This window comes from Sus scrofa, chromosome 7 (assembly GCF_000003025.6).
Source record: "Sus scrofa isolate TJ Tabasco breed Duroc chromosome 7, Sscrofa11.1, whole genome shotgun sequence".
NCBI lineage: Eukaryota > Metazoa > Chordata > Mammalia > Artiodactyla > Suidae > Sus > Sus scrofa.
Genome location: NC_010449.5, coordinates 34,611,441 through 34,624,919, shown reverse-complemented (window position 1 = coordinate 34,624,919; position 13,479 = coordinate 34,611,441). Strand labels below are relative to the sequence as shown.

At 57.3% G+C, this 13,479-nt stretch overlaps 1 protein-coding gene across 1 annotated transcript in view; it reads left to right on the top strand.

The window, feature by feature from the left end:
• The window catches only part of KCNK5 (potassium two pore domain channel subfamily K member 5), a 38,758-nt gene extending 31,786 nt beyond the window's left edge, over window positions 1-6,972 (top strand). Inside the window, exons 3-5 of the mRNA XM_001928254.4 lie at window positions 942-1,108; window positions 1,374-1,542; window positions 4,386-6,972. Coding sequence (XP_001928289.1) covers window positions 942-1,108; window positions 1,374-1,542; window positions 4,386-5,245 — 1,196 coding nt within the window. The 3' untranslated portion in view covers window positions 5,246-6,972. The remainder of the gene's footprint in view (window positions 1-941; window positions 1,109-1,373; window positions 1,543-4,385) is intronic.

The window sequence follows — 13,479 nt, the reverse complement described above, 5'->3', positions numbered from 1 at the left end:
GCTAGGAACTTAGCTGGGGATGAAAACACAAAGGCTTGGGCATCTCACAGTATGACAGCTGGATTCCCAGAGGGAGAGCCCCCAAAGTGAGTGTTTCAAGAGACGAAGGGAAGAAGCAGCAAGGCTTCGTCTAAGGACCTAGCTGACTCAGGGTCACTTTTGCCGCATCGTGTGGTCAAACAAATCACTAAAGTCCAGATTCAGAGGGAGGAGAATTCTTTGCCAGCTAGATGTGAGCATCAGCTTTCTTGCATAAGAAGGGATAGAATTAAGAATGGTCACCTTTGGGGTGTCTACCCGGAGAAAATACTAACTCGTGCCTTCTGACATGCACAGTGGTGCCATATGGACTAGTGGAGGACTTGCTACTGTTGGAGGCTTAGTCCCCCTTCAAGGAGCTCGCAATGTGATGGAGGAGGCAGAGCCCATACCATCAGAGTTGCTGTAAATGATCATGATCTTAGTGTGATCAAGGGAAATTTCTTTTTTACTTTTTTTTTTTTCAGGGCTGCACCCTCAGCACATGGGGGTTCCCAGGCTAGGGGTCTAATCGGAGCTACAGCTGCCGGCCTACGCCAGAGCCACAGCAACGCCAGATCCGAGCCACATCTGCAACCTACACCACAGCTGACAGCAACGCTGGGTCCTTAACCCACTGAGCAAGGCCAGGGATCAAACCCACAACCTCATGGTTCCTAGTCGGGTTTGTTTCCACTGCACCATGACAGGAACTCTGGGAAATTTCTTAAGTATTGATAATAGGTCAATGTCAAGGGATCTTAAAGAATGGGCTTTCCTCGTGCCGGGTGTGCGTGTGCGTGTGCGTGTGCGTGTGTGTGTGTGTGGTGGAGGCAGGGGCCACTCCGAGCCTGGGTCGTCACCCCCCCCACACACCCCAGCCCCCGTGGCTCTGTTGGCCTCACTCCCTTCTTCTTCCTCAGGCTACGGCAACGTGGCCCCCAAGACCCCCGCCGGGCGCCTCTTCTGCGTCTTCTATGGTCTGTTTGGGGTGCCGCTCTGTCTGACTTGGATCAGCGCCCTGGGCAAGTTCTTCGGCGGACGTGCCAAGAGGCTGGGCCAGTTCCTCACCAAGAGAGGCGTGAGCCTGGTATGTCCCCAACCTTAGGTATCTGGCAGGTGCTGGGGTGGGAAGGACCCAAGTGCCGGGGTGGCCAGAGGTGTCAGGACAGATGACAAGGTTGCAATTTCTGAGCCCCCTGCCCTCTCGGGTGAAGCTGGGAACATCACGGCCCCCCACCCAGGGCTGGTGGGTACTGAGCCCCAGACAGCCACCTTGGCCCGCTGGGTGCCCTGCTGGGTCGTCCCCGGGTCTCCACCGTGGTCTGACTTGGTCTCCTCGCCCTCCCCGTCAGCGCAAGGCGCAGATCGCGTGCACGGCCATCTTCATCGTGTGGGGCGTGCTGGTCCACCTGGTCATCCCGCCCTTCGTGTTCATGGTGACGGAGGAGTGGGACTACATCGAGGGCCTCTACTACTCCTTTATCACCATCTCCACCATCGGCTTCGGCGACTTTGTGGCCGGTGAGTCCTGCCCCTTGCCTCTGCCTCCCCCCCCGCCTTCCTCTGCATCTCCTCCACTTTCAATGCAGCTGACCTTTCCTGGGGGGCCCCAGAGGCATTCAGTGTCCTGGGCCTCCACCCGGTGGGGTCCTTACCCCACCCTGCCAATTGCAAGAGGACACCAAGGCACAGAGTAATTGCAGAAGGTTTCTATTTCCCGGGAGTTCCCATTGTGCTCAGTGAGTTATGAACCCAACTAGTAACCATGAGGATGCAGGTTCGATCCCTGCCTCGCTCAGTGGGTTAAGGATCCCGCTTTGCCATGGGCTGTGGTGTAGGTCACAGATGTGGCTCGGATCTGGCGTTGCTTGTGGCTGTGGTGTAAGCCGGTGGCTACACCTCCTATTCTACCCCTGACCTGGGAACCTCCATATGCCACAGGTGCAGCCCTAAAAAAGCAAAAAAAAAAAAAAAAAAAAAGATGTTTTCTATTTCCCTTTCTCGGAACATGGCTTTTTTCCCTCTTCCCTCTCTTTGAATCTGGCCTCTGATTTCTTCTGCTCACCCCACTCGCCATCTGCTGAGCTTGGGTGCTCAGGTGCACTGGGGGATGGGGATAGGACCTTCCACCTGCAGGCTTTGGGCTTGTCACCCCCAGAGCCCGTGAACCAAGCTGGGGGCCCCTTCGAGTCCCCCGCCTGGCTTCCATCTTTCATAGGAACTGAGAGTCCTGGACACTTGGCTCAGAGGCCAGAAACTCCGCTCTTGCCTCAGGCAGCTGAGAGACAAGAGGCCTTCTCCGAAGTCGGCCCCCTCCCCCAGGCCCGGACACTCCCTCCCACTCCTCCCCAACTTAATCCAGGCGATAAGATTCTTTGGCCCCTTTGTCTGTCCAGCCGCAGCCACTCATGTCCTTGTGCCTGCGGCCTGCACAGCTGACCTCAGTCTCTGCTCCAGGACCTCTGGTCTCCCCTCCCCATTTCTAGGGAGCAGGGACAGGTCACCACCCTCCTGCCCATTGAAAGGGGAGACTCGGAATGCTGGGGGCGGCGGTCATGGGGGTGGTGGGAGGAACAGGAAGGAGGCCTGAACACTCCACTGACCCCGGCCGATCTGAGCCTGCCGTCTTGGGAGATCCGTTTAGGTGGAGGCACAAACCCGGCCATTGTCTGGTCTCTGGGGCCCAGAGCAGGCTAAGAAGCCTTGGAGTCGGAGAAGCACCGAAGCATGTTGAATCATACTTTCTCAGCTCCAGCAGACACCAAACTGCTGCCTCAGTTCCCTCCATTGTATAGTTGGGTGGCCTTTTTTTTTTTTTTCTGTCTTATTAGAGCCGCACCTGCAGCACACGTAGGTAGGTTCCCAGACTAGGGGTCAAATCACAAAACACCACAGCTCACAGCAATGCCAGATCCTTAACCAACTGAGCAAGGCCAGGGCTTGAACCTGCGTCCTCATGGATGCTAGTCAGATTCATTTCCACTGAGCCATGACGGGAATTCCATAAAGTTGTTTTTTGTTGTTGTTGTTTTTTATGGGCACACCCGCAGCATATGGAGGTTCCCGGGCTAGGGGGTCCAATCAGAGCTACAGCTGCCAGCCTACACCACAGCCACAGCAACACAGGATCTGAGCCACGTCTTCGACCTACACCACAGCTCACGGCAATGCCGGATCCTTAACCCACTGAGCGAGGCCAGGGATCGAACCGGCAACCTCATGGTTCCTAGTCAGATTTGCTTCCACTGCGCCACCATGGAAACTCCATAAAGCTCTTTTTTAGAAAAAAGTCATGACGCCCACCTCATGGGTGGTGGACAATCAAATGGGTGGCTGTTCCTGAGTGCTCAGGGTAAGGCCTGGCTATATGAGGGCATCCTGGTTGTCATCACAGCCTGCTTGTGACCAGAGCCCTGAGCAAGGCAGACAGCGTCTCCTGTCTGCCAGGGAGACAGCCCTGCCTTCGGGGACCCTCCAGTCCGATGAGAGAGTCGTCGTCCTTGACCAGCCCCCCCCCCCAACTCTGGACGTGGTGCCCCTTCCCCCATTCTTTACCAAGTTGCTCCCAGTCTCAGGGCAGGAAGGGGGACACAGGATACGTAGTCATGGGGTCCGCCTGCCTGGAAGTGTAAAGTGATCCTGGAGGGCAGGGGAACAACCAGAGCTGTGCAGGGTGACCCAGAGGCCTCCCTGGAGCAGGTGTCAGGACCCTGACCATCCGGGAGGGGGCCATGGAGAAGGCAGAGCCCTCCAGGGCACAGGAGGAACCAGTCAGCGGAGGACAGACAGGAGGTCAGGAGGCCAGCCAGATGTTACCAGGAGGAGAATCAAGGCTGTTGAGGGCATTGCCTGCCAGCACTAGTGGTCTTGGATGGCCCGGGCCCGACCACCGGCCTCAGTGAGCCCGTCCCCAGCAGTGAGGATGCCAGCTGCCCCCTCCCTTCATTTCTACCCTGGTTTTAAGGGAACTGAAACACGTATACCCGCAAAATACACAAAACCACCAGCATGGGTAAAAGGCCACCGTTCATGGCTTAGTTCCCTGAGCACTGGCTCCATCACCTGCCACCCCGAAGCCCCTCCCCCCTGCACCCCCCATCCCCCACCCCCGGAGCCTCTCTGATATCTGACAGGTGAGGTTCAGGCTGGGGTCTGGGCAGGCGCATGAGTGACTGGGCCTTGGTCCTTCAGGACGCTGGGGTGTCCAGGTTCTCGCCCAGGCCTTTCCTTTCTTGGTTGGTCCTGTTGGTGTTCTGCGTTCGGGCGCCATGTCCACTCTCAGGGGACAGGGCTTTGGCCTTTGTGTGTTTCAGGGTCCCCGCTGACCCTTTCCTGACCCTCTGGGCTTCCTGTCCCGCCCTCAGGTGTGAACCCCAGTGCCAACTACCACGCCCTATACCGCTACTTCGTGGAGCTCTGGATCTACCTGGGGCTGGCCTGGCTGTCCCTTTTCGTCAACTGGAAGGTGAGCATGTTCGTGGAGGTGCACAAGGCCATTAAGAAGCGGCGGCGGCGGCGTAAGGAGTCCTTCGAGAGCTCCCCACACTCCAGGAAGGCCCTGCAGGTGGCCGGGAGCACGGCAGCCAAGGACATCAACATCTTCAGCTTTCTGTCCAAAAAGGAGGAGACGTACAATGACCTCATCAAGCAGATCGGGAAGAAGGCCATGAAGACGGGCGGGGGCGGGGAGCGGATCCCGGGCCCAGGGCCCCAGGGGGGCGGGCTGCCGGCTCTGCCCAGCTCCCTGGCCCCCTTGGCGGTCTACTCCAAGAATCGGGTGCCCAGCCTGGAAGAGGTGTCCCAGACGCTCAGGACCAAGGGCCACATATCGAGGCCCCCCGGTGAGGAGGCTGTGGCGGGGGGCCCCAAGGAGGTCTCCCCCACCTCCGAGGTGTCCATCAACCAGCTGGACCGCATCAGCGAGGAGGGCGAGCCGTGGGACGCCCAGGACTACCACCCGCTCATCTTCCAGAACGCCAACATCACCTTCGTGAGCGCGGAGGCCGGCCTCTCGGACGAGGAGACCTCCAAGTCCTCGCTGGAGGACAACCTGGCCCAGGAGGAGAGGCCCCAGGAGGGGGCTGTGGCCGAGGCGCCCCTGACCCTGGGCGAGTTCCCCTCGTCGGACGAGTCCACCTTCACCAGCACCGAGTCGGAGCTCTCCGTGCCTTATGAACAGCTCATGAACGAGTACAATAAGGCCAGCGGCCCCCAAGGCACGTGAGGCCGGACCGGCCCCCCACCCCGCTCTCATGGCGTCTGTGCCCCTCAGCCTGGGGCGTCCTGTCGTGGCCGGGCTCCTGGCCCCTAGTGGGGGGCAGCCCTGGACCCGGGAGTGGGGGGCCAGGAGCCTTCCTCGCCTTCATCCCCTGCAGCTAGAGGCCGCCGGTCGGACACAGCGCGCCCAGGACAGGGCCTCTGTGCTCCGGCCGAGCGGGCACCCCAGCGGTGGGAGGCGTCTGTCCTGAGCTCGGCTGGTTTAGCAGCCCGTGTGGGCTGGCAGGACTGACCCCAGAGAGGCCTGCAGCTGCGTGGGTCTCGGCCCTGTCATGCGGTTAAGAATGTCACACGGTTCTCTTAGGTTGGGGCGGGGGGACCTCGGCTGTTTGAGTTCGCCAGTGTTAATGAGCTCCCGTGCACCTGGCACTGAGAAGGGTGACATGGAGGGGGGCGGAGGCCGTGTGAGACCCCCGTGTCTTCGGGGGGCTGGGTGCCAGCACCTCTGCAGTTGTGGGGCCTTGCCTGGGGCACGTATCTCACCATCCCCCGGTCCCACCTCATCTGCCTGATGTCACCCCTACTGCAAAGCTCGTAGGGAAGAGGCCATCAAGGGGAAATGGGGCGGGGAGCCCCTGGGCAGGTGCCGAAACTCTCCTGATGTGGGGGACCCAGAGCAGGTTCCGGATGTGGCCCCAGGTCCCCATGCTTCTGGTGGACTGACTGGGATGGAGCCCAGCCCAGAGCCCAGTTCCCCGTCTCAGGCACTCTTTGGCCAAGCCCCTGTGGGTGCTGAGAGAAAGGGAGGGTGGCAGGCCGAGGTCGAGAAGGCTGGGGCTCCAGGAGCTGTGAGACGGGGCTTGTCAGTGGCTCGTTCTGCCCCTGCCCCGCTGCCTCCTCTCCTTGTGCCCAGAAACAGGACCTCGCTGCTGCCCAGCCTGCCCTTGGCTCACAAGTGGGGAATGGCCAAATGTGTGAATCCAACTCCTCCCTCCAGCTGCTATTTGTCACATGTGTTTATGTGTCTGTCTGTCCGTCTGTGTAGGAAAGGAAAGGCTCTTCGATGGGGGGAGAGCAAAAGATAATGTGAAACTCTACACATCGTTCAGGCGAGGGGCTGGCAGAGGTCTTGGGTTCTCCGTGATATGCACACTAGGGCCGGCCCCCTCTGTCCTGCAGGTTTTGTTTTGTGAATTTTTTTTTCCCCATGAACTGCTGTTTTTTCATACCTGGCATCTGTTGGCTTCAGAGCCAGAGGGGAGAACAGGTGAAAGAGTGGGGTCCCAAGGATGGGGTTTCCAGTGCTCACTCTCCTGTCCCCCTGCAACCCAACTAGGCTTTTTTGGTGACCTTGGCCAAAGTCATGGTGTCGGAGCCAGGCAGGCAGAGTGGGCATGTGGCATCGGTCGCAGGCAACCAAATACTGAGCAGGAGGCGCCCCCAGACACCCTCTCTGCCTCGGTCGCCGCGCTGGTGCTGTGGGCCCTCCCGGACCCCCACTCAGCTTGTAACCCAGGGGGGTGTGGGCCTAGCAGCAGGGTGGGAAGAAGCGGGCTTTAGTTGTTTCTTTTTTTTTTTTTCTGTGAAATGATTTAACGAGCTTGTCTCACCCCACTTGCCTGGGGTGTCACTGGCTGTCCTGGAATCACACACACTGTATGTACATACTGGTAATGATGTCAACTGTAATTTATTTTAACATTTTTTACAATAAAACATGAGATGGACAAGGCAGCCTGGTGTGTCTTTGTGGGGGAGGGGCTGGGGGCAGTCTGAAAAGATGGGACCGAGGACAGCCTGAGGGTCAAGGGGAGAACTGGGGTGGCCTGGAAGGGAGAAAAAAATGAAAGAGATGAGATGGAGAAGGGGCAAGGCTACTTAAGATGGGATCAGGGCAGACCTCTTGGAGAAGGTGACAGTTAACAGGTGGTAATGAGGACAGGGAAGGAGCATTGCAGGAGGGGGGTCCAAGGACCAGAAAGGAGTCAGGAACTGGGGGTGGGAGGGCCTAACTCGGGTCACCAGTGGGCCAGGCCCTGTTCTACACGCTTTACACCCAGTGGCAGGTGAATGGACTCACTTAATCTTGCAACCGCCCTGTGCGGTGGGTGTTAATTACATCCCCATCTCACAGGCACAGAGAAGTGACTTGGGCAGTTTCCATAGATGCAGAACCTAAATTCAAACCCACATGACCAGATGAGAACCATCACCTGCTCGGTTGTGGCACATCTGGGTGTTCCCTGGAAGGGCCCCTGTGCCCAGGCAGGTGGGCCAGCCAAGGACCCCGTGACCAGGGCTTCTGAGCTCCAGGGATGGGCATGTGAGCTGGAAAGGATGTGACTAAGGATGGACATGCCCAGCTGGGCCCATTTTGCATCCCTTTAAAGGGAGGACTGGTCAGGCTTCATGGCTTCAATGGTTTTGAGTTCAGCCTGTTCCATGCCAGCGTCAGTGCCCTCTTCCCATGGGCACAGGACCTGGGTTAAGATTTTGAGTCTGGAGTTCCCAGTGTGGCACTGTGGGCTAAAGACCTGATGTTGTCTCCGTAAGGATGCAGGTTAGACCTCTGGCCTCACTCAGTAGATTAAGGACATGGTATTGCCTCAAGCTTTGGCATAGGTCACAGATTTGGCTCGGATCCCGTAAAAAGAAAAGAAAAATTTTTGAGTCTGTTGGAAAAAAACTTAAGTTCTGTGATTTCAGGAGTGAAGCACATTTTTTTATGAGGGCGTGGCTGTGTTTATAAAGGATCATATGTGTTTAAATATCAACCAATTCTGTAATGACTTGAGAGCCTCCCTTTCCAAGACATCTCTCCAACTTTCTCCCCTCTCTCTATCCCTGGCTCCCTCCCCTACTGAGGTCCAAATTGCTCTGGTTTTACTTTTGATCCCTTCCAGTCTTGAGGTAACAATTTTTTTTTTTTTGGTTTTTAGGGCCGCAGTCGAGGCATATGGAGGTTCCCAACTAGGGGTCTAAACAGAGCTGTAGCCACCAGCCTACACCAGAGCCACAGCAACGTGGGATCTGAGCCACGTCTGTGACCTACACCACAGCTCACGGCAACTCCGGACCCTTAACCCACTGAGCGAGGCCAGGGATCGAACCTGAGTTCTCATGGATGCCCATCAGATTCACTAACCGCTGAACCGCGACAGGAACTCTGAGGGAATGGTTTTATTTGCTACCTTTATTTCATGCTTGGCTGTCTCACAAAGCCCTCTGAGAGCAGCTCGGAGCCCCCCCTGTGGCCCGGGGGCGTGTGGCCACCTTGGCGGTGAAGGCAGTCAAGGCTTGGGGTGTATGACTTCTTCGCAGAACAATTCAGATGATAAGAACACGGAAGACGGTGGAGGTGTGGTCCTGGGCCACCTGAGCTAAGATTAGCTTTCGGAGGGAAAGGTCAGGAAACAAGGCAGGAGAGCAGCTGGAGCAGAGGGTGGGGCCCAGGAGGGATTCCTGAGGGCTCAAGAGCAGAGGCGGGGTACCGGGTGCGGCCTGTGGACGGCAGGTGGACGGCAGATGGAGGAGGGTTTAGAGGAAACCCTGGCCCGGAAGTCTCCCCACTGACACCAGGTACACAACCCTGGTCAGTGAGACCTACAGGGGATGCGCTGTTCAACCCCCAGTGTCATGGGTTCCGAGGCAGACACGCCCACTCCCAGCAGCCCCCCAGCTGCGGGGCCTGCCCTGCTACCTCCAGAAGGCTTCCCACCCCAATCGTGAGCGCTGCTCTCCGCCGTCGCCACCCAGACTCGTCATTCTTCCCTTCAACTAACGTTCACTGAGCACCTGCTGTGGACCAGGCTCTGTCCTGGCACTTGGAAAATGACAGCGTGGAAAATAGACAAAATCCCCCCCACGGCACCCACAGTTTGGTCCCCTTTGCTCTTATTTCTGGCTATTTGGCATGGTCTGTGCTTGGTATTTATGTTCCGTCTGTACCCCCAAGCCTCTTAATTTCATCTCTTCTATTTTATGTCTTTTAACCCTCACAATGGGTAGTGTTATTGTTATTAATCCCTCTTTACAAATGAGGAGACTGAGGCAAAGAGAGGATTCTTCACAGATGCCAACCACTATTCAATGGTGGCAAAAAGTCTTCCCTGACTCGCGTTTGCTCCAGAGCGTTCCTAATCTGATGGAGGAGACATCCTTAGCAAACCCACCATCAGATGGAGGAGACCTTCGGGCGGTCCGAGGGGGAGAGGAGCACAGAAAGAGGAAACAGGCCCGAACTCAGTCCCATTTGGGGCTGTGTGACCTGTGTGATCCTGGAGGAGTCACTCAGCTCTGTGCCAGCACCGATGAACAGAAACCGGGATGTTTGGGTCTCAGCCCCTTCCTGGAAAGGGTATCTTCGGGGTGATTGCACGGGAGCTTTCTGGAGCCTGGGGCAGCAGAGGCAGGGAGAGGAAGGAGGGAGCCTGGACTGTGCTGCTCTGGGCGGCATCTCTGGGAATGGCTGCCTCCCTGGGGGTGGGGGACTTGCCTGACGCTTGGGTTCAGCCTTGCTCATCTGCATCCACCCCTGAAATAGCAAATCCCCAATTTCCAAATGCATACACAACTGGTCCAGGAACCAAAGGCCCATTTGAGAATTGCCAAGATGTGTTTGGGTAAATGCAGTGAGAGCGCCTCCCCGAATCTTGGCCTCTTCTCTCCATCCTGGCCACCATCCAAGCCACTGCAGCCCCTCACCTGGACGCCCCCTGCAGCACAAGGGCTGATGCCTGGAGGGCACCACGGAGCCCTTGTTTGTTGAATGAATGAATGAATGAACCCCCTTAGCTGGTCTCCAGTGGTGATCACTGCAACCAGGAGGGTGGAGCCCAACCTCAAGCCTGAGCCCCTTCTTTATTTATTTTTCTTTCTTTTTACAGCTGCACCCACAGCATATGGAGGTTCCCAGGCTAGGGGTCGAATCAGAGCTGCAGCTGCAGGCCTAGGCCATAGCCACAGCAATGCCAGATCTGAGCCACATCTGCAACCTACACCACAGCTGCAGTAACACTGGATCTTTAACCCACTGAGTGAGGCCAGGAATTGAACCTGCCTCCTCATGGACACTCTGTCGGGTTCTTCACCCAATGAGCCCAACAGGAACCCCTGAGCCACTGCTTTAAACTCCTGTGGGGCTCCCGTTACTCTTCCCGCCGCGCCTCTCCCTCCAGCCCCATCTGCCACCCCTCTGCCTTTCTAGGCTCCAGACAGAGTGAGGTCTCCCAGAGCGTGGGCTGCCCTGCCTTTGCTCATGCTACTTCCTCCGTCTGGGATACCGGTCCCCTCTCCTGGCAAGGGCGGCAAAGGTGGACATCAGCTTCTACAGGAAGACATCCACAGTTACTAGCCCCCTCCCAGATTCCGGAGTCAGAGGCCCCTGCTCTGAGTCCAGAGCCCCCTGCCCCCAGCAACCCGGCTGCTTCGATGCTGTTCACGTGGCCTGCCTCCTGGTCTTTGGCCTCTGAGAGAGCAGGGAGTGTCTCGTTCACCTTGGGTCCCGACCGCGGGGCCAGCATGGAAAAGGGATTGGCTTCTCTGTTTGGAATGGAGAGGAAGCGACCCAGAATCCCGGGCCATCCCTATGTCATTTGGTCCCTGTCTTCCCCGGACAGAGGCCAACTCAGGAGGCAAGGCTTCTTCCTCGAGGGCAAGTCCCTGCGAGGCTGGATGGATGCTCTCGAGGGCCCTTGTCACAGGTTGCACTGGCCTGGTGAGTCACCTAATTGTGCCAGGTCACCTGAATCCGTAGGCAGGTAGGGGGCATGGTTCTCCTTATTCCTCCACACTCCGGGAAGCCCCTTGCCCCCCACCTCCCTGTCCTCACCTCTCATCATCTCCAAGGCAGCAGTGTCCCTTCTGGTCACCAGCCCCTGAGGACGGAGGAGGAGGGGTGCTGGGGGGCGCTGGCCAGCCACCCCCTTCCCGACCCGTGCTACCTCTGCTCACAGTGACCCCTCGCCTCGGTTCTGGGCCACCCACGTTTACAAAGCCCTTTCACATCCATTCCTGTGGGATTACTCAACAGCCCAGGAGCCAGGTGCAATATTTTATAGCCAGATTTAAGGAGGTTTTTTTTTTTCTAATGAGGAAACTGAGTGTTTAGGTTTGGTTTCCCAGGAGAGCGATGCCTAAGACAAGAACTGAGAGCTGGTGGGAGGAAGCAGCAGAAAGCGGGGGGGGGGGGGGGGGGGGAAGATGGAGAAAGAGCACGAGGCAAAGAAAGGCGCATTGCTGAGCTAATCCCACCGAGGGCAGTGGGGGCTCGTTCCTGTGGGACCCCCGGGAGAGCCTGTTGAATACACCTCTGACGTGTCCCTCTGAGGCCATGAGACCTGCATTTATCCACCAGTTCCTGCCTTGCGGGTCAAGGACGCCCCCACGGACATAACCCCCGATTCCCTCCCACACTGGCTGGACGTGGCAGACCCTGCTCCACACAGACGGCTACCATCCCACCCTCTCCTCAGCCAAGGGACCTTGCCACTCCCCAGGCAAGAGGTGAGGTCTGTTCCCTTGCACGTGGGCTGGCCCTGGGTCCGTCTAGATCCCTAGAATACCCTGGAAGTGACCTTCTGTGATTTCTAAACCCACGTGTTAAGAGGCTTAGCAGCCTCCCCTTTGGCACTCTTGGGGAAGCCAGCTGCAAGGTGGGAAGTCTGAGTCCCTAGAGCCCTACGCTGTGGAGGGCATCGGCCCAACCCAGGAGTCTTCTAGGACACTCTAGCCCAGCAGAGGCCACATGAAGAACCAACCATACCACCACCCCCAAATCCCAGAATCACAAGCAAAGAAATGATTGGCCTCTAAGTTTTAGGGGGGCTGGTTATGCAGCCATAGCTAATGGCAAGACCAACGCTAAGAGACCGTATGCCAGGTTTCAGAGAAAGTTCTGGCGTGGAAGTGCAGAGAGGCACCGAGGTGCCCCAAGGGGGAGCCCAGGCAGCATATATGGGACTGTCCCCTCTAGCCACACTGTCAACTGCAGCGGCTGAGGGAAGGGGACATGGGGCCCAAGTTCCATCTACGGCCCTGAGACTAAAGCTCTTTGAAGGGGCAGAAACTCCTTACCAGGAGCACGTTGCCTTAAGCAAGATCAAAGTTTTTCACCTTCAAGGTATCAAAGTCCGAGTTCCTGTGGTGGCTCAAGGGGTTAAGGACCCAACGTTGTCTCTGTGAGGATAGGTTCAACCCCTGGCCTCGCTCAGTAGGTTAAGGATCTGGCGTTGCCGTGAGCTGTGGTGTAGGTCACAGATGCAGCTCAGATCCTGCATTGCTGTGGCTGTGGTGTAGGCCAGTGGCTGCAACTCTGATTCCACCTCTAGCCTGGGCGCTTCCATGTGTCACAGGTGCGGACCCAAAAAGACAAAAAAAAAAAAAGAAATGGAAGTCCCTCTACCTTGGGGTCTCTAGTCCTTTCTGCTATGTTTGAACAGTACTGAGAGGCCTGGGCTCAGCTACCATTGAGCCATGCGCCCTAAACAGCCACCTTGGCCATTCATAGAATGCTTACTGCATCCAGCACACAGGCTACTTCACACCCATGACCTCGCATCTCACTTGATCCCCACCACCCTGCGAGGCCAGTATTATTATCTCCCCTGGGCAGCTGAGGCACAGAGTGGTCATGTCACTTGCCTGAAGTCACACCGCTGGAAGCAGAGCCTGGCTTCAAACCTGAGGCCTCAGAGCCTGTGCTCCCAACTACCATTACAAGCCTGCCAGACAGGGCTCTCCTGCTCCAGGGCCAGGGGGCCCAGAGACAACGGCCCCGCTGCAGCTCCCAGCCACTCTTCCTCTGCAGGACCAGAGAGGTGAGCCAGTCAGCGGATGCCAGTCCTCGGTGACTCCCCAGCAGTCCCCTGGGGATTCTGGAGTTCTGTCTCAGGAGATTCTGACTCAGCTGATCTGGGGTAAAGCCCAGAAATCCCCAGGTTCTGGAAGTGCCTGGCTGCACATCTCCAAGGGCGGGTCGGCTCTGTGTTTCTGGCATCTCCTGCCTGTGTTTTCATTCTGCATTGAAATCTGTGTTTACCTCCAGTTACTGAAAACGCCCCCCTCGTTCTTAGATCCCTTCACCTGCGCCTCTGGCCAGCTGAGTGGCTCCATCTGCGGTGTTGACATCACAGTCCATTCAATTCAAATGACCTGGCCTTGTTGAGTCTCTGCTGCCTAGATCACCTGAGGTGGTGACCGAGGAGGAACAGACACCAGGGCAGACAGCTTGTCCCCACCGGG